The sequence below is a fragment of the Entelurus aequoreus genome, linkage group LG06 (genome assembly GCF_033978785.1).
Source record: "Entelurus aequoreus isolate RoL-2023_Sb linkage group LG06, RoL_Eaeq_v1.1, whole genome shotgun sequence".
Classification (NCBI taxonomy): domain Eukaryota; kingdom Metazoa; phylum Chordata; class Actinopteri; order Syngnathiformes; family Syngnathidae; genus Entelurus; species Entelurus aequoreus.
The window spans coordinates 38,891,279-38,914,052 of NC_084736.1; the positions used below are offsets into that span (position 1 = coordinate 38,891,279).

General features: G+C 43.5%; 1 protein-coding gene across 2 annotated transcripts in view; it reads right to left on the minus strand.

The window, feature by feature from the left end:
• The window catches only part of si:ch73-29c22.1 (kelch-like protein 20), a 107,926-nt gene that overhangs the window by 43,903 nt on the left and 41,249 nt on the right, over nucleotides 1-22,774 (minus strand). Inside the window, exon 1 of one of the 2 annotated variants that reach the window (XM_062049506.1) lies at nucleotides 549-639. The exons of the other annotated variant lie outside the window; for it this stretch is intronic. Coding sequence (XP_061905490.1) covers nucleotides 549-571 — 23 coding nt within the window. The 5' untranslated portion in view covers nucleotides 572-639. Of the gene's footprint in view, nucleotides 1-548; nucleotides 640-22,774 lie in introns of those variants that run through there. 2 annotated transcript variants of the gene reach the window in all.

Genomic DNA, 22,774 nt, shown 5'->3' on the forward strand with positions numbered 1-22,774 from the left:
AACTCGTTGATTCCAAAAATAATAATTAATCAAAATCCACGTTGTTATGGATAATTGACCAATTTACGGCTCCAATTACTTGACACTAAATATTTCACTTTGAAATGTTTTGGGGGAGAAATATTGCATGTTTTTTATTTTTGCCATAAAAAAATATGTTTTCTATGACAAAAAAAAGGGCAAAACACACACACACACACACACACACACACACACACACACACACACACACACACACACACACACACACACACACACACACACACACACACACACACACACACACACACACAAAACATAAAATAATTATTAATACGTATTATTAATGTGTGACTTACTTTTAACACTTATGAATAAGGCCCTTTTTTTTTTTTTAAAACTGTCGTTGCTCAAAAATGAATAATGAATCAAATCGTTTAAATAAAAGCCTAACCCCAAAGAAGTGAGGAAGAAAGGCTGAAAGAAACTTTCAGTAGACGTAAGGTGACTCAGTTCTCGCCATCATGCCAAACTCACATTTCCAGAACAACGTGGAGTCCCTTACTTACCCTTGTTCATCGCACACTCCCATGTTTGATCTCCTCAAGAAGTCGCTCAGCGTCTTCCCAGCACCACCAGTCTGCCCGCACACTTTTAGTACCAGACTACACAGTCCAAAAGTCCCCCATAACAACACTGCCCCCCCACCCCCCATGTGATTCACTCCACATCACTGCAGTCTGAAACCTGAGACACATTTCATTGTCAACTGTCACGGATTGTTGACATGCTTTCACTTGGAGATAAGACTTCCTTCAGGGATGGGCTTCAGGTCTAAGCCACAAAGCCATATTAAGCTCTTGGCGTGTAACATGTTTAGCCTGGTCCTCCAGTGATAACGCTACCTCGTAATGATACTTAATATATGAAGTAATGTCATGTATTTGCCGCAAAAGAGGTGATGATTATTAACGGGGTTCCAAATTATGGACGTACACAGTTAACTGCTCGCTGCCTGTCAGCCGGGGGACCCAAAATAAACACAGTGTAAGTCAGAGGGGGTCGCCATTAAAAGGCATTCATCGGCAATGGCAATCACACGATAAATCGATTTTATCATGAAAATTCAAGGTTTTTTTGTTGCATACAATTTAGAAAAATTAAAAAAATCTATGTTTTTTATCCTCTTGCACTTGCCATTTTTGTCCCTAGGAGCTTTCGCCCGCCCCTTTAGGTCAGACGCCTAGCAAAACATGGCTAACACAAACGAGAGCGAGACGTTTGTTCCCAAGAAAAGAAAAGAAAAGTGTCATCAGTGGTTTGGTTTTGCGGCAATAGGCGTGGAACAAATGACTGCACGCTGCAAATTTGTTTAAAAAAGGCAGCAGCACGACACACTTATTCCAGCATCTGAAACAATTTTTTGTTGCAGACGATTTAAAAATAATAAAACAATACTGTGTTTCTTTCTCCTCTTGTTCCAGCATTTTTTTTGACCAAGGAGCTGTCACGCCAAATTTCTTCCCCCCTACAACCCCCCCCTATCGATCGCTGTCAATGACGTAAGAGGAAACATGACCACGGAAGTAAATGGGGGGACGGAGGTTTTTGTAGGGGAGAATAAATTTGGCGTGACAGCGCTTCTGTAGCTCCATCCCGCCCCTTTATTTCAGACGACTAGCAAAACATGGCTAATGCAAACAAGAGCGAGACGTTTGCTCCCAAGCAAAGAAAAGTGTGGTCAGTGGTTTGGTTTTGCGGCAACAAGTGACTGCACGCTGCAAAAATAAAAAAATAAAAATTATTAATAAAAAAGCAGAAGCACAACAAACTTATTCCAACATCTAAAACAGTTTTTTTGCAGACGATTTATAAAATAAAAACCTTGCTGTGTTTTTCCTCCTTTTGTTCCAGCATTTTTTTTTTACCTAGAAGCTTCTGTGGCTGCCGCTCGCCCCTTTATTACAGAAGCCTTGCAAAACATGACTAACGCAAACAAGAGTGAGACGTTTGTTCCCAAGAAAAGAAAAGAAAAGTGTCATCAGTGGTTCGGTTTTGCGGCAACAGCCGTGGAACAAGTGCAGCACGCTGCGAAGCTTAAAAAATAAAAAATATGAATAAAAAGGCAGAAGCACAACAAACTTATTCCAACATCTGAAACAGTTTTTTGTTGCAGACGATTTAAAAAAATTAAAACCTCTCTGTGTTTTTTCTCTTATTGTTCCAGCATTGCTTTTTACTTAGAAGCTTCTGTAGCTTCCGCCCGCCCTTTTATTCCAGACACCTAGCAAAACATGGCTAACGCAAACGAGAGTGAGACGTTTGTTCCCAAGAAAAGAAAAGAAAAGTGTCGTCAGTGGTTTGGTTTTGTGGCAACGGACGTGGAACAAGTGACTGCATGCAGCAGCACTACAAACTTATTTCGGCACCTGAAACAGTTTTTTGTTGCAGACGATTTAAAAAATAAAAACCTCTCTGTGTTTCTTTCTCCTCTTGTTCAGCATTTTTTTTGACCCAGAGGCTTCTGTAGCTTCCACCTGCCCTCCTATTTCAGACGCCTAGCAAAAAAAAAGTGTTTTGCCTCAAAACTCACTTCCCGTAAATTATGACTGAAGCTATCGATCCTGTTTGAGAACCAGCCAATGAGGTTTCAAGTTTGAAGTCATGTGACACAGATCAGCAAAAAGGCATTGTGTTCTGAGACAGGATCGTTTGCTACAGTATTAATTAGTTTTTAGGAATTGTTTTTTTCTATGCTCACAAATGTGATTTAGGGCTATATAAATAAACATTGATTGATTGATTGATTGATGTAAAAACACAAAATTCAAATGCAAAAAACTTGATTTAGATAAATTCAGTGTGAAAACAAATGAACCTGACTTATTCTTAGTGCTTTCAGCTCCATCTGACTGTCAGTCACAGTGGATCAACCACAACTGACTCACACTTAAGGTGTTAAAACCATCTCATGTCTGCTGTATGCCAAAATTTTGCAGAAGCACTAAAATGTTGCAGTCATTCTGTCAGGAAAAGTGTTAGCTTGGTGTCTCTTGTCAGCTACCTTGAAGTGTGCATGACCACCTCTTCATGTCACAGAGAGCTGGTCTGCAGAAAGTGTCAAACTCCTTTTCATGAAGGGCCACATGGCAGTTATGGATGCCTTCAGAGGGCCGCACGTAACAGTAAATGTAGGACAGGCTAACCTCCTCCAACCTCCGAGGACAAAGCTCCGAACTATGGGAGACAGGGCTTTCTGCTCCGCCGCGCCTAGTCTGTGGAACGCTCTCCCTGACCACCTGTGGGCACCACAGACTGTGGATGCTTTTAACAAAGGCTTAAAAACCCTTCTTTTTTAAAAAAGCATTTCGTTAGATATATGTGTGCTAGTTCTAGCTATTAGGCTGTTCTAGTTTTTATTTTATTTTACTATTTATTTTACTCGTTGGGGGCAGCTATTTGTGGTTCTAGTGTTGTTGTTTTTTTTAATGCACTGTAACACTTTGAGGTTGTTTGTTCAATGTAAAGTGCTTTTACAAATAAAATCTATTATTATTATTATTATTATTACAACAAGGACACTCAACAACAGCACATTATTTGTAGAATACAAATAGTGGTTTGCAAAAAATGTTTTTAAGAACAATTAGGCGATGAGGTCGCGACTTGTCCAGGGTGTACCCCGCCTTCTGCCCGAATACAGCTGAGATAGGCTCCAGCACTCCCCGCGACCCCAAAAGGAACAAGCGGTAGAAAATGGATGGATGGATAGGTGACATTGTGAAATTTCCCACGGCACATCAGTCAATATCTTACGGCACACTAGTGTTCCGTGGCACAGGGGTTGAAAAACACTGCCCTAGAGCATGGAGAAGGGCCTCTGCATCTGCCGACCAGTTGGATGGTATAGCAATGTCATCTGCAAAATCAAAATCTGTGATGTATTTCGCCGGGTGTCTGCGGCTAGTTCGGGGCTTTAGTAGCAGCCCATGTTGTTGCTATGTTAGCATCAAGAGAGGACGTAATGGAGGACGATGATAAAAAGAAAAGGGGCTAGAGTGTCTCCCTGTAAAACGTCAGCGCTGATTTCAAACGACCCAGTTTCTCCGTCAGGGGTTTTGATTGATTGATTGAAACTTTTATTAGTAGATTGCACAGTACAGTACATATTCCATACAATTGACCACTAAATGGTAACACCCGACCAAGTTTTTCAACTTGTTCAAGTCGGGGTCCACGTTAATCAATTCATGGTAAATGGGTGATAACTCTTGTACTGGTATTGGTGTAAAGAGCCTTCATGGTCAGAACAATCTCGTCTAGAAGACCATAGCGGGGGTAGAATGATAAACATGGCCTCTCTGTTGACAGGATCGAAGGCTTTTTTGAAGTCAAAGAAACAGTAATGTAAGGTCTTTCTTTTACGTTCCTCATTACTTCCACCATCCTCCTCAATGATAGGATTTGCGAGAGAGTAGAACGTCCTCTATGAAAGTTGTTCATATTGGCACGGAGATCTACTTTGGGGACGAATCTGTTTAGGAGCGTCTTGTTGTATAACTTGGCCGCTATGGCAGTTAAGGAGATCCCGCGGTAATTGTCATGGAGAATAAGATTTCCCTTCTTTGGGACATGTCGAGTGTACGAGGATAGCCAGAGTGAGGGTGCTTCATGGGAGGTATACACATGATTGCAAATCTCCAGAAGAAGCGGATGGAAGGTCTTATGAATCTACCATGAACGTGGACCCCGACTTAAACGAGTTGAAAAACTTATCTGGGTGTTATCATTTAGTGGTCAATTGTACGAATAAGTACTGTACTGTGCAATCTACTAATACAAGTTTCAATCAATCAATCAATTATCTTTCCAGATCAGTGGGGGAATATTGTCAGGACCAGGGGACTTCTTGCTTTTCAGTCCAGAGGAGGCTGTTTCAAGTTTGCTGACTGGGAACGGAAACGCATTGATGTTGCGATCGCTGGCAAATACCCGGGGGCACAGTATTGAAGAATTGAAGACGCATTTGTCGTCTACGCAACTTAAAAACCCAAATTACACCCATTTAAATCCAATACAAACAATGATGGGGAAAAATGCGTGTTTGGCGCATTTGGGCCGTGGGCCGTGTCGTTTGGACACCCCTGAGTTAACGCATGTGATCAATCACAAAAACTAATCGCATCAATCAAGTATGCATGCAGATTAATCACAATATATATTTTGAGCGTACATGCTGCTTGAGGTAAAACTGGTACCAAGTTTTGAGCAAATAAATTACCCTGCATTCAAGTAAAACATTTAAAAAATGTTTATATGACATTCTGACAATCAAGCTAGGCATAGTCCTGACCATGGAGCAGAGGGTATACGTCTCGGGGGGCTAAAGGTTGCGTCACTGCTGTTTGCAGATGATGTGGTCCTGATGGCAACTTCGATTTGTGACCTTCAGCTCTCACTGGATTGGTTCGCAGCCGAGTGTTCAGCGGCTGGAATGAGGATCAGCATCTCCAAATCTGAGACCATGGTTCTCAGCAGGAAAACGATGGTTTGTACAGTCCAGGTAGAGAACGAGACTCTGTCCCAGGTGGAGGAGTTTAAGTATCTCGGGGTCTTGTTCATGAGTGAGGGAAAGATGGAGAAGGAAATCAGCCGGAGAATCGGAGCAGCTGGGGCAGTATTGCAGTCTCTTCGCCGCACTGTTGTGACGAAACAAGAGCTGAGCCAGAAGGCAAAGCTCTCAGTCTACCGAGCTATCTACATTCCTACTCTCACCTATGGTCATGAAGTGTGGGTAATGACCGAAATAATAAGATCGCGGATACAAGCGGCCGGAATGAGTTTCCTCAGAAGGGTGGCTGGCATCTCCCTTAGAGATAGGGTGAGAAGTTCAGTCACCCGAGAGAGACTCGGAGTAGAGCCGCTGCTCCTTCGCTTGGAAAGGAGCCAGCTTAGATGGTTCGGGCATCTCGTGCGGATGCCTCACCAGCGTCTCCCTAGGGAGGTCCTCGTCGCACGTCCCACTGGGAGGAGACCCCGCGGCAGGCCAAGGACCAGATGAGGGGGATTACATCTCCTCTCTGGCCTGGGAACGCTTCGGGATTCCCCAGGGGGAAGTTGCTGATGTTGCTCTGGAGAGGGAAGTCTGGGGGTCTCTGCTGGAGCTGTTGTCCCCGCGACCCCATTTCGGATAAGCGGTTGAAGATGGATGGATTCTGACAATAGAATTACATTTGTATCCCAATAGTGGGAAGCTAATTTCAATTATACAAGCTACAGTAGAAAGGCGATTCACATGGCCCCATTAGTATCTGTCTACCTGACACATGAAACGTGACAAATTGGGGAGTGCACCATCCGCTTTAGCTGCCAGATGGCCGTAGAGCAGGAGTGCCAAAAGTGGGGCCCGCGGGCCAAATTTGGCCCGTTGTGTCATTTGGAAAGGGTGTCTACCAAAGGTGACTCATTCTACTGACCTCTCTGCACAATCATTGATGGCAAAGCTGCATTGTAGAATAAAAATGGTTGTACATTTTTTGGTGAAAAAAATCCGGCAGGTCCGGTGCCAAAATTTTACCATTAAAATAACAGGTTTTAGATTTACAGTAATGCATTGTAAAGAAAAATGGACATCGACTTTATGGTTTAAAGCTGGCAGCTCAGCCACTTGAAATTGAGCATAAAACAACAGTGGTGCAGTTTTAAAATTTACAGGAATTTGGTGTAAAAAAACAGTACTTTTTACGTAACAATTCTGGTGACTGAACTGCCAACTTGTCTTTTTTTACGGTAAAATCTACAGATTTTGTTATATTTTGAAAGGCTAACTAGTCGCATTTGAGTTTAAGAGCCCATTGCTGTACGGTAAAATTGTGACTTTTTCACGCTCTGTGGAAAAAGATCATCTTGGTCCGGTAATGAAAACCAAAACACTTGGAAATGTAGCATCTGTATGTCAGATGTGTCTTGGTCAAATTTGAAAGCAATCAGATTAAATATCTAGAACAAACTGGTTTCAGTACAACACGTGGAAATGGGGAAATCTGCAGAAAATGAACATTTTGACTGTTTTGAGGCTTAAAATGTTAATAAAAGATGCAGAGTTGCATGATAACTGAATGCGACAATCTCTCCTACCAATTAGTTATTGCCAGTAGGAATCTAAATTCCTCACTCCTGGTGCTGTTGCATGGTAGAAATTGTTTGGCCCAAGGACCAGTGGCACATTTTCACTTCGGCTCATGGAGGCAAAATGTTTGGGCACCTTGACCTTCAAGTGTTTAATTGTGTTTTATGGCAATTCCAACTCTGACCACGGCGTCAGTTGCTATGTAGAGTGGCACTTTCCATCATTTTCAGCAGACTGCATTGCAAAATTATGAACCCCAATGCTCCTCTCACGCGAGATCCACCCAGGAATGGGACCAAATGAATCCCTTCCTTACTGTAGTAATAACCTGTGATTAATCATGATTAATAAGAGTTAAAACAATTGTGATTAATCATGATTTTGATTAATCATGATTAATCAGAGTTAAAAATTGTGATTAATCATGATTCATCTAAATTCAATCTGATTTAAAAGCAGTAATTAGTATACAATTGTTATTAATTATTATATTTCTTTATACAAACTGATGAATAACTTGCTTTGAAACCATAAACCAGAGTGACAAGTAAATACAGTCCCGTAAATTCCAGACTACAAGCCGATAATTTTTTCCTACACTTTGGAGCCTGCGGCTTATAAGACGGTGCAGCTAATTCATGGATTTTTCTTCGCTGATGGTTTAAAAAAACAACAAAGCAATTACACTGAAAATGTGTGCTATTGTTTCTGCTACGGGGCCATCTTTCGGACGAGTTAGCTCACTGCGGGTCCTGCAAGCGCCCTTCTGTTTAGACTGAGCCTTCAACCGGAAGTAGAAGTCCTGTCCGGTCTTCTAGCCGTCCATAGCGTTTCTACTCGTAAGTATACTTCTTTCATCACTCCAAGCAACGTTTGTAAGTTTTACAATAAAACTAAAACAATTCGTACTTACCAAAGCGTCCCATCTGTGATGTCTGTAGCAGTGTCTTCGTGCATATTTGCACGTGCTACCGTAATGTAATCAAGCTAGCGTCGTTAGCATTAGCTCATATGCTAACACGTTTACAAGTGTTTGTGTTAGTATTATTAACTTACAACAGCATTCTTTTTGTATTGTTTCAGTTTCGTCAATTCTCTAAAACGTTAGAGTGGAGTTATTGAGTCTGTTTAGCTGATTGGAGAGCTAGCGTCCGCAGCTAGTGGGTCCATGACTTCTGTTTTGTTTGATCAGCCGTTTTACTGCCGTGTTACAGACAGTGTTTAGAAACAATTAAGGTATGTTAATAAACATTTACAGAATATTTCTGTGTAAATATTTCTTATATATCTGCGACTTATTGTCCGGTGCCGTTAATATATGGAAAATATGTTTTACTTAAAAAATTTAGTGGGTGCGGCTTATATCCCGGTGCGCCATATAGTCCAGACTACGGTTGTACGGTATATCAGTACTAGTATAGTATCGCGGTACTAATGAATAAAAAACGGTACTATACTGAAAAGTACTAGTTCCCGGGCATGACGGCGTCTTGTCACGTCGTGACATTGCTGCTTTTACGAGCAGAGGAGCATGTTCGGCAGCGCACACACACAGAGTCCTTACAAGCAGACACAGTGTGTAGACAGAAAAGGGAGAATGGATGCATTTTGGTGTAAAAAGTAAAAATAAAGGTGAAGTTATAACACTGAAACACCCTCGGGAAGAGGTGCTTTAAGACATGGCTAGCTAGCTAGCAGCTAACATCCATCCACAGTGTTTTATCTACTTCTAAATCACTAATCCTGGCCTCCATGGCAACAAATGAAGTACGTTTCTTACAAGTACCATTATCACTGAAGGACGAGGAATAGCTAAACATGCTTCACTACACACCCTAGGACAGGGGTCGGCAACCCGCGGCTCCGGAGCCGCATGCGGCTCCTTGACCACTCTGATGCGGCTCAGCTACATACATGCCGACCCCCCCGATTTTCCCAGGAGACTTATGGATCTCAGTGTCTCTCATAGATTACTCCCAGGGAAAAAATAATCCTATTTACACTCTGATTACTAAATAAAGGGCGTGCCCTAATTGCACTGCAGTAATTGTCCTCTTTAGCATTTACATACAGCGTGCCAGTCCAGCCACATGTTGCATGTTGTTATTACTTGCACACACAGGAGACAGCAAAGCATACTTACTCATCAGCCACACAGCTTACACTGACGGTAGCCGTATCAAACAACTTTAACATTGTTACGTTACAAATATGCGCCACACTGTGAACCCACACCAAAAAAGAATGAAAAACACATTTCTGGAGAACATCCCACCGTAACACAACATAAACACAACACAACCATTACCCAGAATCCCATGCAGCCCTAACTCTTCCGGTCTACATTATACACCCCCGCTACCACCAAATCCCCCCACACATCAACCCCCCCCCCCCTCTCCGTGCGTTGGTTGAGCGGAAGAGTTAGGGCTGCATGGGATTCTGGGTATTGGTAGCGTCAGTGTAAGATGTGTGGCTGCTGAGTTAGTACGCCTTGCTGTCTCTTACGTGAGCAAGCCGAAACTGCATTCTACATGTGGTCGAGCAGGTACACTGTCAGGGCAGACTGTAGAGGGCGCCAAATGCAGTGTCATCACGCTCTGATATTCGGGAGTCTCCCGGGAAAAATGAGAGGGTTGGCAAGTATGACGCTATCAAGTGCCATTCATTCAAAACTCGCGGGCTGCACTAACATCAAATTTCCACATTAAAGTGCGTGCCGGTGCGTGTGTCGGAGACCCCTGGTTAACATAGCACAAAGCATTTAAGCTTTGTAGGCGGTGTTTTTCATTTTAAATTTAAATTTTTTTTTTGTGGCTCCCATTACTTTCTTTAATTTGTGAAACTTGCCAAAATGGCTCTTTGAGTGGTAAAGGTTGCCGACCCCTGCCCTAGGAGGATACAATAGCTCACCGGCATCACTGCTAATGACACCGTTCCTGAATGTAAACAAATGCCATGGGTGGATCTACACCTGACATCCACTGTAATGATACCAAGTACAAGAGCATATGTAGTCCATACTACTGTGATTACATCAATATTTCTTAGCATCACAAAATCTTTTTTTGTTTTTTCAAACTTCATATTATGTTTATAAAGTCAGTAAATACGTCCCTGGACACATGAGGACTTTGAATATGACCAATGTATGATCCTGTAACTACTTGGTATTGGATCGATACCTAAATGTGTGGTATCATCCAAAACTAATGTAAAGTATCAAAGAAGAGAAGAATAAGTGATTATTACATTTTAACAGAAGTGTAGATAGAACATGTTAAAACAGAAAATAAGCAGATATTAACAGTAAATGAACAAGTAGATTAATAATCAATTTTTACAGTTTGTCCCTCATAATGTAGACAAAATAATAGGTAGATAAATGACACAATATGTTACTGCATACGTCAGCAGACTAATTAGGAGTCTTTATTTGTTTACTTACTACTAAAAGACAAGTTGTCTAGTATGTTCACTATTTTATTTAAGGACTAAATTACAATAATAAGGCAGCACGGTGGGAGAGGGGTTAGTGCGTCTGCCTCACAATACGAAGGTCATGAGTAGTCGGCCTCGGGATCTTTCTGTGTGGAGTTTGCATGTCCTCCCCGTGACTGCGTGGGTTCCCTCCGGGTACTCCGGCTTCCTCCCACCTCCAAAAACATGCACCTGGGGATAGGTTGATTGGCAACACTAAATTGGCCCTAGTGTGTGAATGTGAGTGTGAATGTTGTCTGTCTATCTGTGTTGGCCCTGCGATGAGGTGGCGACTTGTCCAGGGTGTACCCCGCCTTCCGCCCGATTGTAGCTGAGATAGGCTCCAGCACCCCCGCGACCCCGAAGGGAATAAGCGGTAGAAAATGGATGGATGGATTACAATAATAAACATATGTTTCATGTACACTAAGATTGTTTGTTACAATAAAGACAATAATGACTTTTTTTGTGGTCCTCTTTATTTAGAAAAATATTGAAATACATGTTGGTACCGGTACCAATATATTGGTATCAGGACAGCCCTAGTCAGGACAATACAGTAAATATTTTAGTGTAGAAAAATGTGGAGTACATGTTCATATAATGTTTGTTGCATGATCAGATAATAGTAAAGTCAAAATACATGCAATTGCATGCAGTAGGCCGACATGCAAAAATAAAAATACATTTAGTAAGAAAAATGAAAGGCTCTACTGACTCACATTTTTTCTTGGCTGTCGTGGCGGGCCTTATTGAAGGATGTAGTGGGCCAGTTCTGGCCCTCGGGCCTTGACTTTGATACCTGACTCATCTCATGGTGGCACCTTCCTATCCTACCTGGCTGTCACTGGAATGGAAAGTAAAAGTGACCTCGGCACACCAAGTAAGAGAAGACAAATCCCTGTGATTATCCAGAAGAAGTGGCTAAGATTTCCCCTGAGAGGATTTCCCAGAATCAACACTTCGGCAGGCAGCCTTCGTTTGGTCACTTTATGAACGCAGCTTTTTTTTCTTTTTTTTTTTAGCTGTTAAAGGCCTCATTTTCATGAGGTCAAAGGGTTTATTGAAGGTTGGGCGCATGAAAGCTCTGCTGACCAGGAGCAGCTGCTTCATATCAAGTCAATGTGCTCCCTCAAACGTTGAAACCCTAAAATACGCTCGTTTAATCACGCGGTCTCTCTGCTACTCTCAAGTGTGAGCAGCATCGTACATGAAGAGGAAGTATAAATAAATGAGTTGAAGGCGACCTGTTGAGCATGCAGAGGTGCAAAGTAGCTGAGAACAGGTGGATGCTCCATTTGGGGCCCTGCAGGCACCTGTGTCATCACGGTCCATTATGTCATCCGTCAATGTACCAACTCAACTGCAGTGCACCCTCAGGTTGGACGAGGGCGCTTTTGAACTGGAGCTTTCGCAAACATGTATGAAAAGGGAAAAATCTGTTTTTTGTTTTAATATATTTTCTGTAGGAGGACAAACAAGCCACAAACGTTCCTAATTGTTAGAAATTCTACTGTTGATGTCAAACATGATTCTCTGATGAGAGTATTTAGCGAGCAGTGTTTCGTCCTGTGGTGTTTTGTTATTGTACTTTTGTGCTCGTCACAGATTGTCCATAACAAACACCATGTTCAAACATAAGGGTGTCCAAATGTGCACTTGGCACCAGGACACCCTAGGCCGCAGTTCCATGATCGACTTTGTAGTTGTGTCATTGGATTTGCTGCCTCATGTTTTGGACATTCGGGTGAAGACAGGTGCGGAGCTTTCTACCGATCACCACCTGGTGGTGAGTTGGCTCCGATGGTGGGGGAGGATCCCGGACAGACCTGGCAGGCCCAAACACATTGTGAGGGTCTGCTTGGAACGTCTAGCAGAGTCTCCTGTCGGAGAGAGTTTCAATTCCCACCTCCGGAAGAACTTTGAACATGTCACGAGGGAGGTGCTGGACATTGAGTCCGAGTGGACCATGTTCCGCACCTCTATTGTCGAGGCGGCTGATTGGAGCTGTGGCCGCAAGGTAGTTGGTGCCTGTCGTGGCGGTAATCCTAGAACTTGCTGGTGTCCACCAGCGGTGAAGGATGCCGTCAAGCTGAAGAAAGAGTCCTATCGGATTCTTTTGGCTCATAGGACTCCGGAGGCAGCGGACAGGTACCGACAGGCCAAGCGGTGTGCGAAGTGTGGGAAGAGTTCGGGGAAGCCATGGAAAACGACTTCCGGACGGCTTCGAAGCGATTCTGGACCACCATCCGCCGCCTCAGGAAGGGGAAGCAGTGCACTGTCAACACCGTGTATGGTGAGGATGGTGTTCTGCTGACCTCGACTGCGGATGTTGTGGATCGGTGGAGGGAATATTTCGAAGACCTCCTTAATCCCACCAACAAGTCTTCCTATGAAGAAGCAGTTCCTGGGGAATCTGTGGTTGGCTCTCCTATTTCTGGGGCTGAGGTTGCTGAGGTAGTTAAAAAGCTCCTCGGTGGCAAGGCCCCGGGGGTGGATGAGATCCACCCGGAGTTCCTTAAGGCTCTGTATGCTGTGGGGCTGGACATGGTTGACAAGACTCTGCAGCATAACGTGGATATCGGGGGCGGTACCTCTGGTTTGGCAGACCGGGGTGGTGGTTCCTCTCTTTAAAAAGGGTAACCGGAGGGTGTGTTCCAACTTTCGTGGGATCACACTCCTCAGCCTTCCCGGTAAGGTCTGTTCAGGTGTACTGGAGAGGAGGCTACGCCGGACAGTCGAACTTCGTATTCAGGGGGAACAGTGTGGTTTTTGTCCTGGTCGTGGAACTGTGGACCAGCTCTATACTCTCGGCAGGGTCCTTGAGGGTGCATGGGAGTTTACCCAACCAGTCTACATGTGCTTTGTGGACTTGGAGAAGGCATTCGACCGTGTCCCTCGGGAAGTCCTGCGGGGAGTGCTCAGAGAGTATGGGGTATCGGACTGTCTGATTGTGGCGGTCCGCTCCCTGTACGATTAGTGTCAGAGCTTGGACCGCACTTCTGGCAGTAAGTCGGACACATTTCCAGTGAGGGTTGGACTCCGCCAGGGCTGCCCTTTGTCACCGATTCTGTTCATAACTTTTATGGACAGAATTTCTAGGCACAGTCAGGGCTTTGAGGGAATCCGGTTTGGTGGCTACAGGATTAGGTCTCTGCTTTTTGCAGATGATGTGGTCCTGATGGCTTCATCTGGCCAGGATCTTCAGCTCTCATTGGATCGGTTCGCAGCCGAGTGTGAAGCGACTGGGATGAGAATCAGCACCAGTCCGAGTCCATGGTTCTCGCCCGGAAAAGGGTGGAGTGCCAACTCCGGGTTGGGGAGGAGACCCTGCCCCAAGTGGAGGAGTTCAAGTACCTCGGAGTCTTGTTCACGAGTGGGAGAAGAGTGGATCGTGAGATTGACAGGCGGATCGGTGCGGTGTCTTCAGTAATGCGGACGCTGTATCGATTCGTTGTGGTGAAGAAGGAGCTGAGCCGGAAGGCAAAGCTCTCAATTTACCGGTCGATCTACGTTCCCATCCTCACCTATGGTCATCAGCTTTGGGTTATGACCGAAAGGACAAGATCACGGGTACAAGCGGCCGAAATTAGTTTACTCCGCCGGGTGGCGGGGCTCTCCCTTAGAGATAGGGTGAGAAGCTCTGCCATCCGGGAGGAGCTCAAAGTAAAGCTGCTGCTCCTCCACATAGAGAGGACCCAGATGAGGTGGTTCGGTCATCTGGTCAGGATGCCACCCGAACGCCTCCTTAGGGAGGTGTTTAGGGCACGTCCGACCGGTAGTAGGCCACAGGGAAGACCCAGGACATGTTGGGAAGACTATGTCTCCCGGCTGGCCTAGGAACGCCTCAGGATCCCCCGGGAAGAGCTGGACGAAGTGGCTGGGGAGAGGGAAGTCTGGGCTTTCCTGTTTAGGCTGCTGCCCTCGAGACCCGACCTCGGATAAGCGGAAGAAGATGGATGGATGGATGGATGGATGTTTCGTCCTGCTAATTTCGGCGGTCCTTGAACGCACCATAGTTTGTTTACAGGTAGTTTCTCAGACGCTGCCACAGAAAGACGTGTTTTATCGTCTTTTTTGTCTCATTTTGTCCACCAAATGTTTTATACTGTGCGTGAACGCACAAAGGTGATCTTTGTTGATGTTATTGACTTGTGTGGAGTGCTAATCAGGCATATTTGGTCAGTGCATGACTGCAAGCTAATCCATGCTAACATGCTTTTTGAGGCTAGCTGTATGTACATATTGCATCATTATGCCTCATTTGTAGGTATATTTTAGTTCATTTAATTTCCATTACTTATGTCCTCTGTGTATTTAATTTATATGTGCATGTCTCATAACACATTATCGGTATGTAATATTGGCTGCATTTTTCATAGTGGTTTGTGTGCCATGTTGTTCCAGACCACAGCAAACGTTACCATGTTGTTCCAGACCACAGAAAACGTTACCATGTTGTTCCAGACCAGAGCAAACGTTAGCCGGCTTACAAAGATTGTAATAAATCCATTAGAAGAAGACAGCCTGCAATTTCCTTTAACTTGGACACACACATCTATACCTTTGGCCATTCTAAGACAGTCATTTCGCAAGGGGCCAACAGGCTGTTCACAAGGGGCCAACAGGCTGTTCACAAGGGGCCAACAGGCTGTTCAACGCAATGGAAGGATTGGGTCGTGCTGTGGGATCACAGACTGGAGCGATTGCTGATTTGAATCGCAAGGTGAATTCCATCTTGATGAAGTTAGAGAAAGAAAAATTGGAATTGTCAGAGCCAGCATACAGAGCAGGAATGTCATTGTTGTGACTGCTCGAAGAAAAAACAACATCTTAATCTACGATTTGACTCCCTCGAATGGCCTTGAGGAACAGGCTGTTTGAAAACACTCCCCTGAGGACTCCTCAAAGATGGACGCTTTTGACCTTCCCTTTTTTTTTCAAAAGCACCTGGGTCGGACTCTTGAACTCTTGAACTCTTGGGGCCGGCCTCGGCCCATAAAGACAATTCCAACATCTCACCCAAGTTAATTGGGCATACATGCACGCACACACCCCTCCCCAAATCAACGCCTTCACCACTGCTTAATTCCTCCGGGGTTGTGGGGGCTGAGTAGCGCTCAACAGCAGCTGCCGGCCTCCAAGGTCCTGTTGGATGACTCTGTTGCGAGTTGTTGTGATTACATGTACCATGTTTATGTGTGCCATGCTATGTGAGGTTTTTTCCTCGGACTCAGTCTGGACCATTTCTGAGGGTCCAGCCTCAGACTGATATTTTTTTTACCCTTCCCCCCTTCCCCAATGTCACCTTTTTCCCACCTTTTTAAGGAGCGCCCTAAGTGGCTGATCCGTTGGCGGTCCCGTCTTGTCTCCCTGTAACGTATGTCTGCTCTTAGCGGGATTGTGCCGAAAATGTAATTTCAGTTCTTATGTGTCTTGTACATGTTAAGAATAGACAAATAAAGCTGCTCTGCTCTGCTCTCTGCTAGAGGAGTTATCTGACCCCATGCGATCACTTCAGCAGCACTTAGAGCGGACTCAGCCAAACTACCTCTAGGTCAGGGGTCGGCAACCTTTACCACTCAAAGAGCCATTTTGGCAAGTTTCACAAATTAAAGGAAATAATGGGAGCCACAAAAATTTTTTTTAAATTTAAAATGAAAAACACAGCATACAAAGCTTAAATTGCTTTGTGCTATGTTAACCAGGGGTCTCAGACACACACACCGGCATGCAACTTAATATGGAGATTTGATGTTAGTGCGGCCCGCGAGTTTTGAATGAATGGCGCTTGATAGCGTCATTCTTTCCAACCCTCTCATTATTTCCGGGAGACTCCCGAATATCAGGACGTGCTGGCACTGCTTTTAGCGCCCTCTACAGCCTGCCCAAACAATGTACCTGCTCGATCACATGTAGAATGCAGCTTCAGCTTGCTCACGTAAGTGACAGCAAGGCGTACTAGTTCAACAGCCACACAGCTTACACTGACGGTAGTCGTACAAAAACAACTTTAACACTGTTACGTTACAAATATGCGCCACACTTTGAACCCACACCAAAAAAGAATGACAAACACATTTCTGGAGAACATCTGCACTGTAACGCAACATAAACACAACACAACAAATACCCAGAATCCCATGCAGCCCTAACTCTTCCGCTCAACCGACGCACGGAGGGGGGAGGGTTGATGTGTGGGGGGTTTGGTGGTAGCGGGGGTGTATAATCTAGACCGGAAGAGTTAGGACTGCATGGGATTCTGGGTATTGGTTGTGTTGTGTTTATGTTGTGTTACGGTGCGATGTTCTCCAGAAATGTGTTTTTCATTCTTTTTTGGTGTGGGTTCACAGTGTGGCGCATATTTGTAACATAACAGTGTTAAAGTTGTTTTATACGGCTACCGTCAGTGTAAGCTGTGTGGCTGATGAGTAAGTATGCTTTGCTGTCTCCTACGTGTGCAAGTAAAATCTACATACAACATGTGGCCGGGCTGGCATGCTGTTTGTAAATGCTGTAGAGGACAATTACTGCAGTGCAATTAGGGCATGCCCTTAATTTAGTAATTAGAGTGAAAATAGGATTATATTTGCCCTGGGAGTTTTCTAGGAGAGGCACTGAGATCCATAAGTCTCCTGGGAAAATCGGGGGTCGGCAAGTATGCAGCTGAGCCGCATCAGAGTGGTCAAAGAGCCGCATGCGGCTCCGGAGCCGCGGGTTGCCGACCCCTGCTCTAGGTAATGTTGCAGTTTTCAATGCCAACAAAGCCATTGACTCAAAAAACAATGTGAGTTAAGGATCCACTTTTCCAAAAATGTGCTAGCTTGATGGGCTTGATTAGCTTTGCTACTGACATGCTACTGATTAGCATTAGCGATTTTACATGGCGATTTCAAATCTCCCAAATTTGTTAATGAAAATTATAAATAAGATGCACGTTACAATCAAACAGCTGGTGCTTAATAGCTACATTACTTACAGTATTAACACTTTGTAGGGCGCAACAAAAACCTAGGTTTAGAAAAGACTGAACGGACTCGCCAACTTACCATATACTATACTCTACTACAATATAATGTCTTGGACTTGCAACTTTAATTGAGACTGAGAAATGTGACAATAAAACAATTGATTTTTGAAATGTATCAGCACACACATAAATACGAAAATCTGTACCATATCGGTTCAAATGTGACTGGCGGCTAGTTTCCAACCATTGATGTAATTGACTGTCATCCAGCCAAATATTCCGTGTATTACTGCACAGTGATCACTCTAAGGCCCCGTCTACATTAAGCCGGATGACTCCTTAAACTAATAATTATTTAGCCTAAGCCCCGTTTCAGACACACTAAACCAGCGTTTAAGGTTCCCCTCCTTGGATAAGTTTTTACACTGGTAAGTATGCCGTGTATTTCTTGAATCTCCGGCTGTTAGCTTTGTATGGACTCATCAATCGTTTATAAGTGGAGTTCGGAGAGGAAGTGACATCAGAAAGACCACGCCTCACACAGGAGGTGACGTCAGAAAGAATGCGCCACAGCCAGCTTCATAACAAGCGGTTTCCACTCGGAGGAAACAGCTAGAAATATGGAGGTGAGTCATCCAGACATGTCGTGTTTCCCCAACTTCTACATGTACAGACGCTTGTGGAAATCACACATGAATACCTTAAGAGAAAGCCATTGCAGCTAATTGGGATACAACACTTCTCAGACGGCAACATAGCCATGTTGCGTTTTGGACAAGGCCTGGAAGAACGGCAGCCTGGTGGGATATGTTTGTCACCAAGTCTGTTGTGTCAGAGAAACGGCAAGAGAACTTTCCAATGTCCAGGTCAGCTGTGATTCTACTTAGCAAAAAACTTGGTCCATTTGTCAAAGGGGACATAGGCGCCAATCCCGTGGGTGCTTCAAGGCCCGAGCACCCACATGGGATTGATGGCAAATTCTTTCTCAACCTCCAGTGTTGCTTTTTGTGCAAGTTCTTAAATGTAACTTATCTGAACAATATCCAGTGTTGTGGTATTTCAATGAACTGGAATCCAGTGTGACTATTGTAGTGAATCACACCTGAGACATCATACATTAATCACATCTTTATCAGACATGCAAACAATGTGATAAAGAACATTTGACAACAATCAATCTAGAGATCTAGATATCTGGTTAGGACACTCCTCACTCTTTTGCCTTCACCTTCATTGTCCATTCCTTTTTGATGACTTTATATACTCTGGACCTAGACGTTGAGTCTGTGACATACATGGCGAACAATAACTGATTCAGTCTGCTTTGCCAGTCCAAAATAAGTTGCCGTTTTCCGTAGTCTTCCCTCGACGGCCAGGTAATACAAACATACCTTTTTTTAATCACATCCACAGGAGCCCGCATTCCCAATGACTCTCCTTCGACAAATGGACTAAGTTTTTCACTAAGTAGAATCACAGCTGACATTGGAAAGTTCACGTGCCGTCTGAGAAGTGGTGTATCCCAAATAGCTGCAAAGGCTTTCCCTTAAGGTATTCATGTGTGATTTCCACAAGCGTCTGTACATGTAGAATAAGGAGAAACAGTGTTTCTAGTGTTTACCTCCGAGTTACAAAACCGCTTTATTATGAAGCTGGCTGTGGCGCATTCTTTCTGACGTACCTTCCTGTGTGTGGCGCGGTCTTTCTGGCGTCACTTCCTCTCCGAACTCAGTTTATAAACGATCAATGAGTCCATACAAAGCTAAGAGCCGGAGATTCAAGAAATTAACGGCACACTTATCCTTGTAAAAATTTGTCTAGGGAGGGGAACCTTAAACGATAGTTTAGTGTGGCTGAAACGGGGCTTAGGCTAAATAATTATTTGTTTAAGGGGTTATCCGGCTTAGTGTAGACATAGCCTCAGAAAAGTAGCATCAGTAGCAGGTATAAATGGACTGGGGTCTTTTTATGTGTTAATGCGTTAGAAATTGGCGACAATTAATCGGGGAGGGGAAGAAAGATGCAAGGTGAGGTAAGAAAATGCGTGTAAAAGTGGACTCCCATTTTGTTTGATCAACCCTTATACTGCCGTGTTACAGACACCGTTTGGAAACAATTAAGGTATGTAAATAAACATTTACTAAATATTTCATTTCACAACGTATGTATCTGCGACTTATAGTATATATAGTATATATATATATATACTGAAGTAATGTCCAATCATTACCTTATAAAATTCGAAGTTCTGAGTCATTGTCAACAAATTAATAATAATAATAACTACTATAGCAGCCGCAACATTAATGCTGCCACAACGACGACTCTTGCTGGCCTACTGCCTTCGGTAATGGCACCATTCCCAAATTATGTCGGCTCTATTGATAACCTCACTAACAACTTTAACGACACCCTGCGCGATACCATTGATAGTATAGCACCGCTAAAGCTAAAAAGGGCCCCTAAAAGGCGTACCCCATGGTTTACAGAAGAAACTAGAGCCCATAAATTATCATGTAGAAAGCTGGAACGCAAATGGTGCGCGACTAAACTTGAGGTCTTCCATCAAGCATGGAGTGATAGTTTAATAACTTATAAACGCATGCTTACCTTAGCTAAAGCTAAATATTACTCAAATCTCATCAACCTCAACAAAAATTATCCTAAATTTTTGTTTAGTACAGTAGCATCGCTAACCCAACAAGGGACTCCTCCCAGTAGCTCCACCCACTCGGCAGATGACTTTATGAATTTCTTTAATAAGAAAATTGAAGTCATTAGAAAGGAGATTAAAGACAATGCATCCCAGCTACAACTGGGTTCTATTAACACAAATATGACTGTATATACGACGGATACCGCCCTCCAAAATAGTTTCTCTCTCTTTGATGAACTAACATTAGAGGAATTGTTAAGATGTGTAAATGGGACAAAACAAACAACATGTATACTTGACCCATTTCCTGGGAAACTTATCAAGGAGCTTTTTGTACTATTAAGTCCATCAGTGCTAAATATTATAAACTTATCACTTTCCTCTGGCACTGTTCCCCTAGCACAGGGGTCGGCAACCCAAAATGTTGAAAGAGCCATATTGGACCAAAAATACAAAAAACAAATCTGTCTGGAGCCGCAAAAAATTAAAAGCCATATTATATACAGATAGTATGTCATGAGATATACATTGAATTAAGAGGACTTAAAGGAAACTAAATGACCTCAAATATAGCTACAAATGAGGCATAATGATGCAATATGTACATATAGCTAGCCTAAATAGCATGTTAGCATCGATTAGCTTGCAGTCATGCATTGACCAAATATGTCTGATTAGCACTCCACACAAGTCAATAACATCAACAAAACTCACCTTTGTGTATTCACGCACAACGTTAAAAGTTTGGTGGACAAAATGAGACAGAAAAAGAAGTGGCATAAAACACGTCCTAGAAAGTCGGAGAAAGTTATATATGTAAACAAACTGGGGTGAGTTCAAGGACCGCCAAAATTAGTAGGACAAAACGGCGCTCGCCAAATACTTGAATCAGTGAAGCATGTTTAATATAAACTGTGTGCTTTCTAACAATTAGGGAGGTTTGTGTCATGTTTGTCCTCCTACAGAAACCATATTAAAACCAAAAATATTTTTTTCCCCCTCATCTTTTTCCATTTTTCATACATTTTTGAAAAAGCTCCAGAGAGCCACTAGGGCGGCGCTAAAGAGCCGCATGCGGCTCTAGAGCCGCGGGTTGCCGACCCCCGCCCTAGCATTAAAAAAAGCGGTTATTCATCCTCTACTCAAAAGACCTAATCTCGATCCTGACCTCATGGTAAACTACCGGCCGGTGTCCCACCTTCCGTTTATCTCGAAAATCCTCGAAAAAATTGTTGCACAGCAGCTAAATGAACACTTAGCGTCTAACAATCTCTGTGAACCTTTTCAATCCGGTTTCAGGGCAGATCACTCTACGGAGACAGCCCTCGCAAAAATGACTAATGATCTATTGCTAACGATGGATTCTGATGCATCATCTATGTTGCTGCTTCTTGATCTTAGCGCCGCTTTCGATACGTCGATCATAATATTTTATTAGAGCGTATCAAAACACGTATTGGTATGTCAGACTTAGCCTTGTCTTGGTTTAACTCTTATCTTACTGACAGGATGCAGTGTGTCTCCCATAACAATGTGACCTCGGACTATGTTAAGGTGACGTGCGGAGTTCCCCAGGGTTCGGTTCTTGGCCCTGCACTCTTTAGTATTTACATGCTGCCGCTAGGTGACATCATACGCAAATACTGTGTTAGCTTTCACTGTTATGCTGATGACACCCAACTCTACATGCCCCTAAAGCTGACCAACACGCCGGACTGTAGTCAGCTGGAGGCGTGTCTCAATGAAATTAAACAACGGATGTCCACTAACTTTTTGCAACTCAACGCTAAGAAAACGGAAATGCTGATTATCGGTCCTGCTCAACACCGACATCTATTTATTAATACCACCTTAACATTTGACAACCAAACAATTACACAAGGCGACTCGGTAAAGAATCTGGGTATTATCTTCGACCCAACTCTCTCGTTTGAGTCACACATTAAGAGTGTTACTAAAACGGCCTTCTTTCATCTCCGTAATATCGCTAAAATTCGTTCCATTTTGTCCACTAGCGACGCTGAGATTATTATTCATGCGTTCGTTACATCTCGTCTCGATTACTGTAACGTATTATTTTCGGGTCTCCCTATGTCTAGCATTAAAAGATTACAGTTGGTACAAAATGCGGCTGCTAGACTTTTGACAAGAACAAGAAAGTTTGATCATATTACGCCTATACTGGCTCACCTGCACTGGCTTCCTGTGCACTTAAGATGTGACTTTAAGGTTTTACTACTTACGTATAAAATACTACACGGTCTAGCTCCATCCTATCTTGCTGACTGTATTGTACCATATGTCCCGGCAAGAAATCTGCGTTCAAAGAACTCCGGCTTATTAGTGATTCCAAGAGCCCAAAAAAAGTCTGCGGGCTATAGAGCGTTTTCTGTTCAGGCTCCAGTACTATGGAATGCCCTTCCGGTAAAAGTTAGAGATGCTACCTCAGTAGAAGCATTTAAGTCCCATCTTAAAACTCATTTGTATACTCTAGCCTTTAAATAGACCCCCCTTTTTTAGACCAGTTGATCTGCCGTTTTCTTTTCTCCTTTGCCCCCTC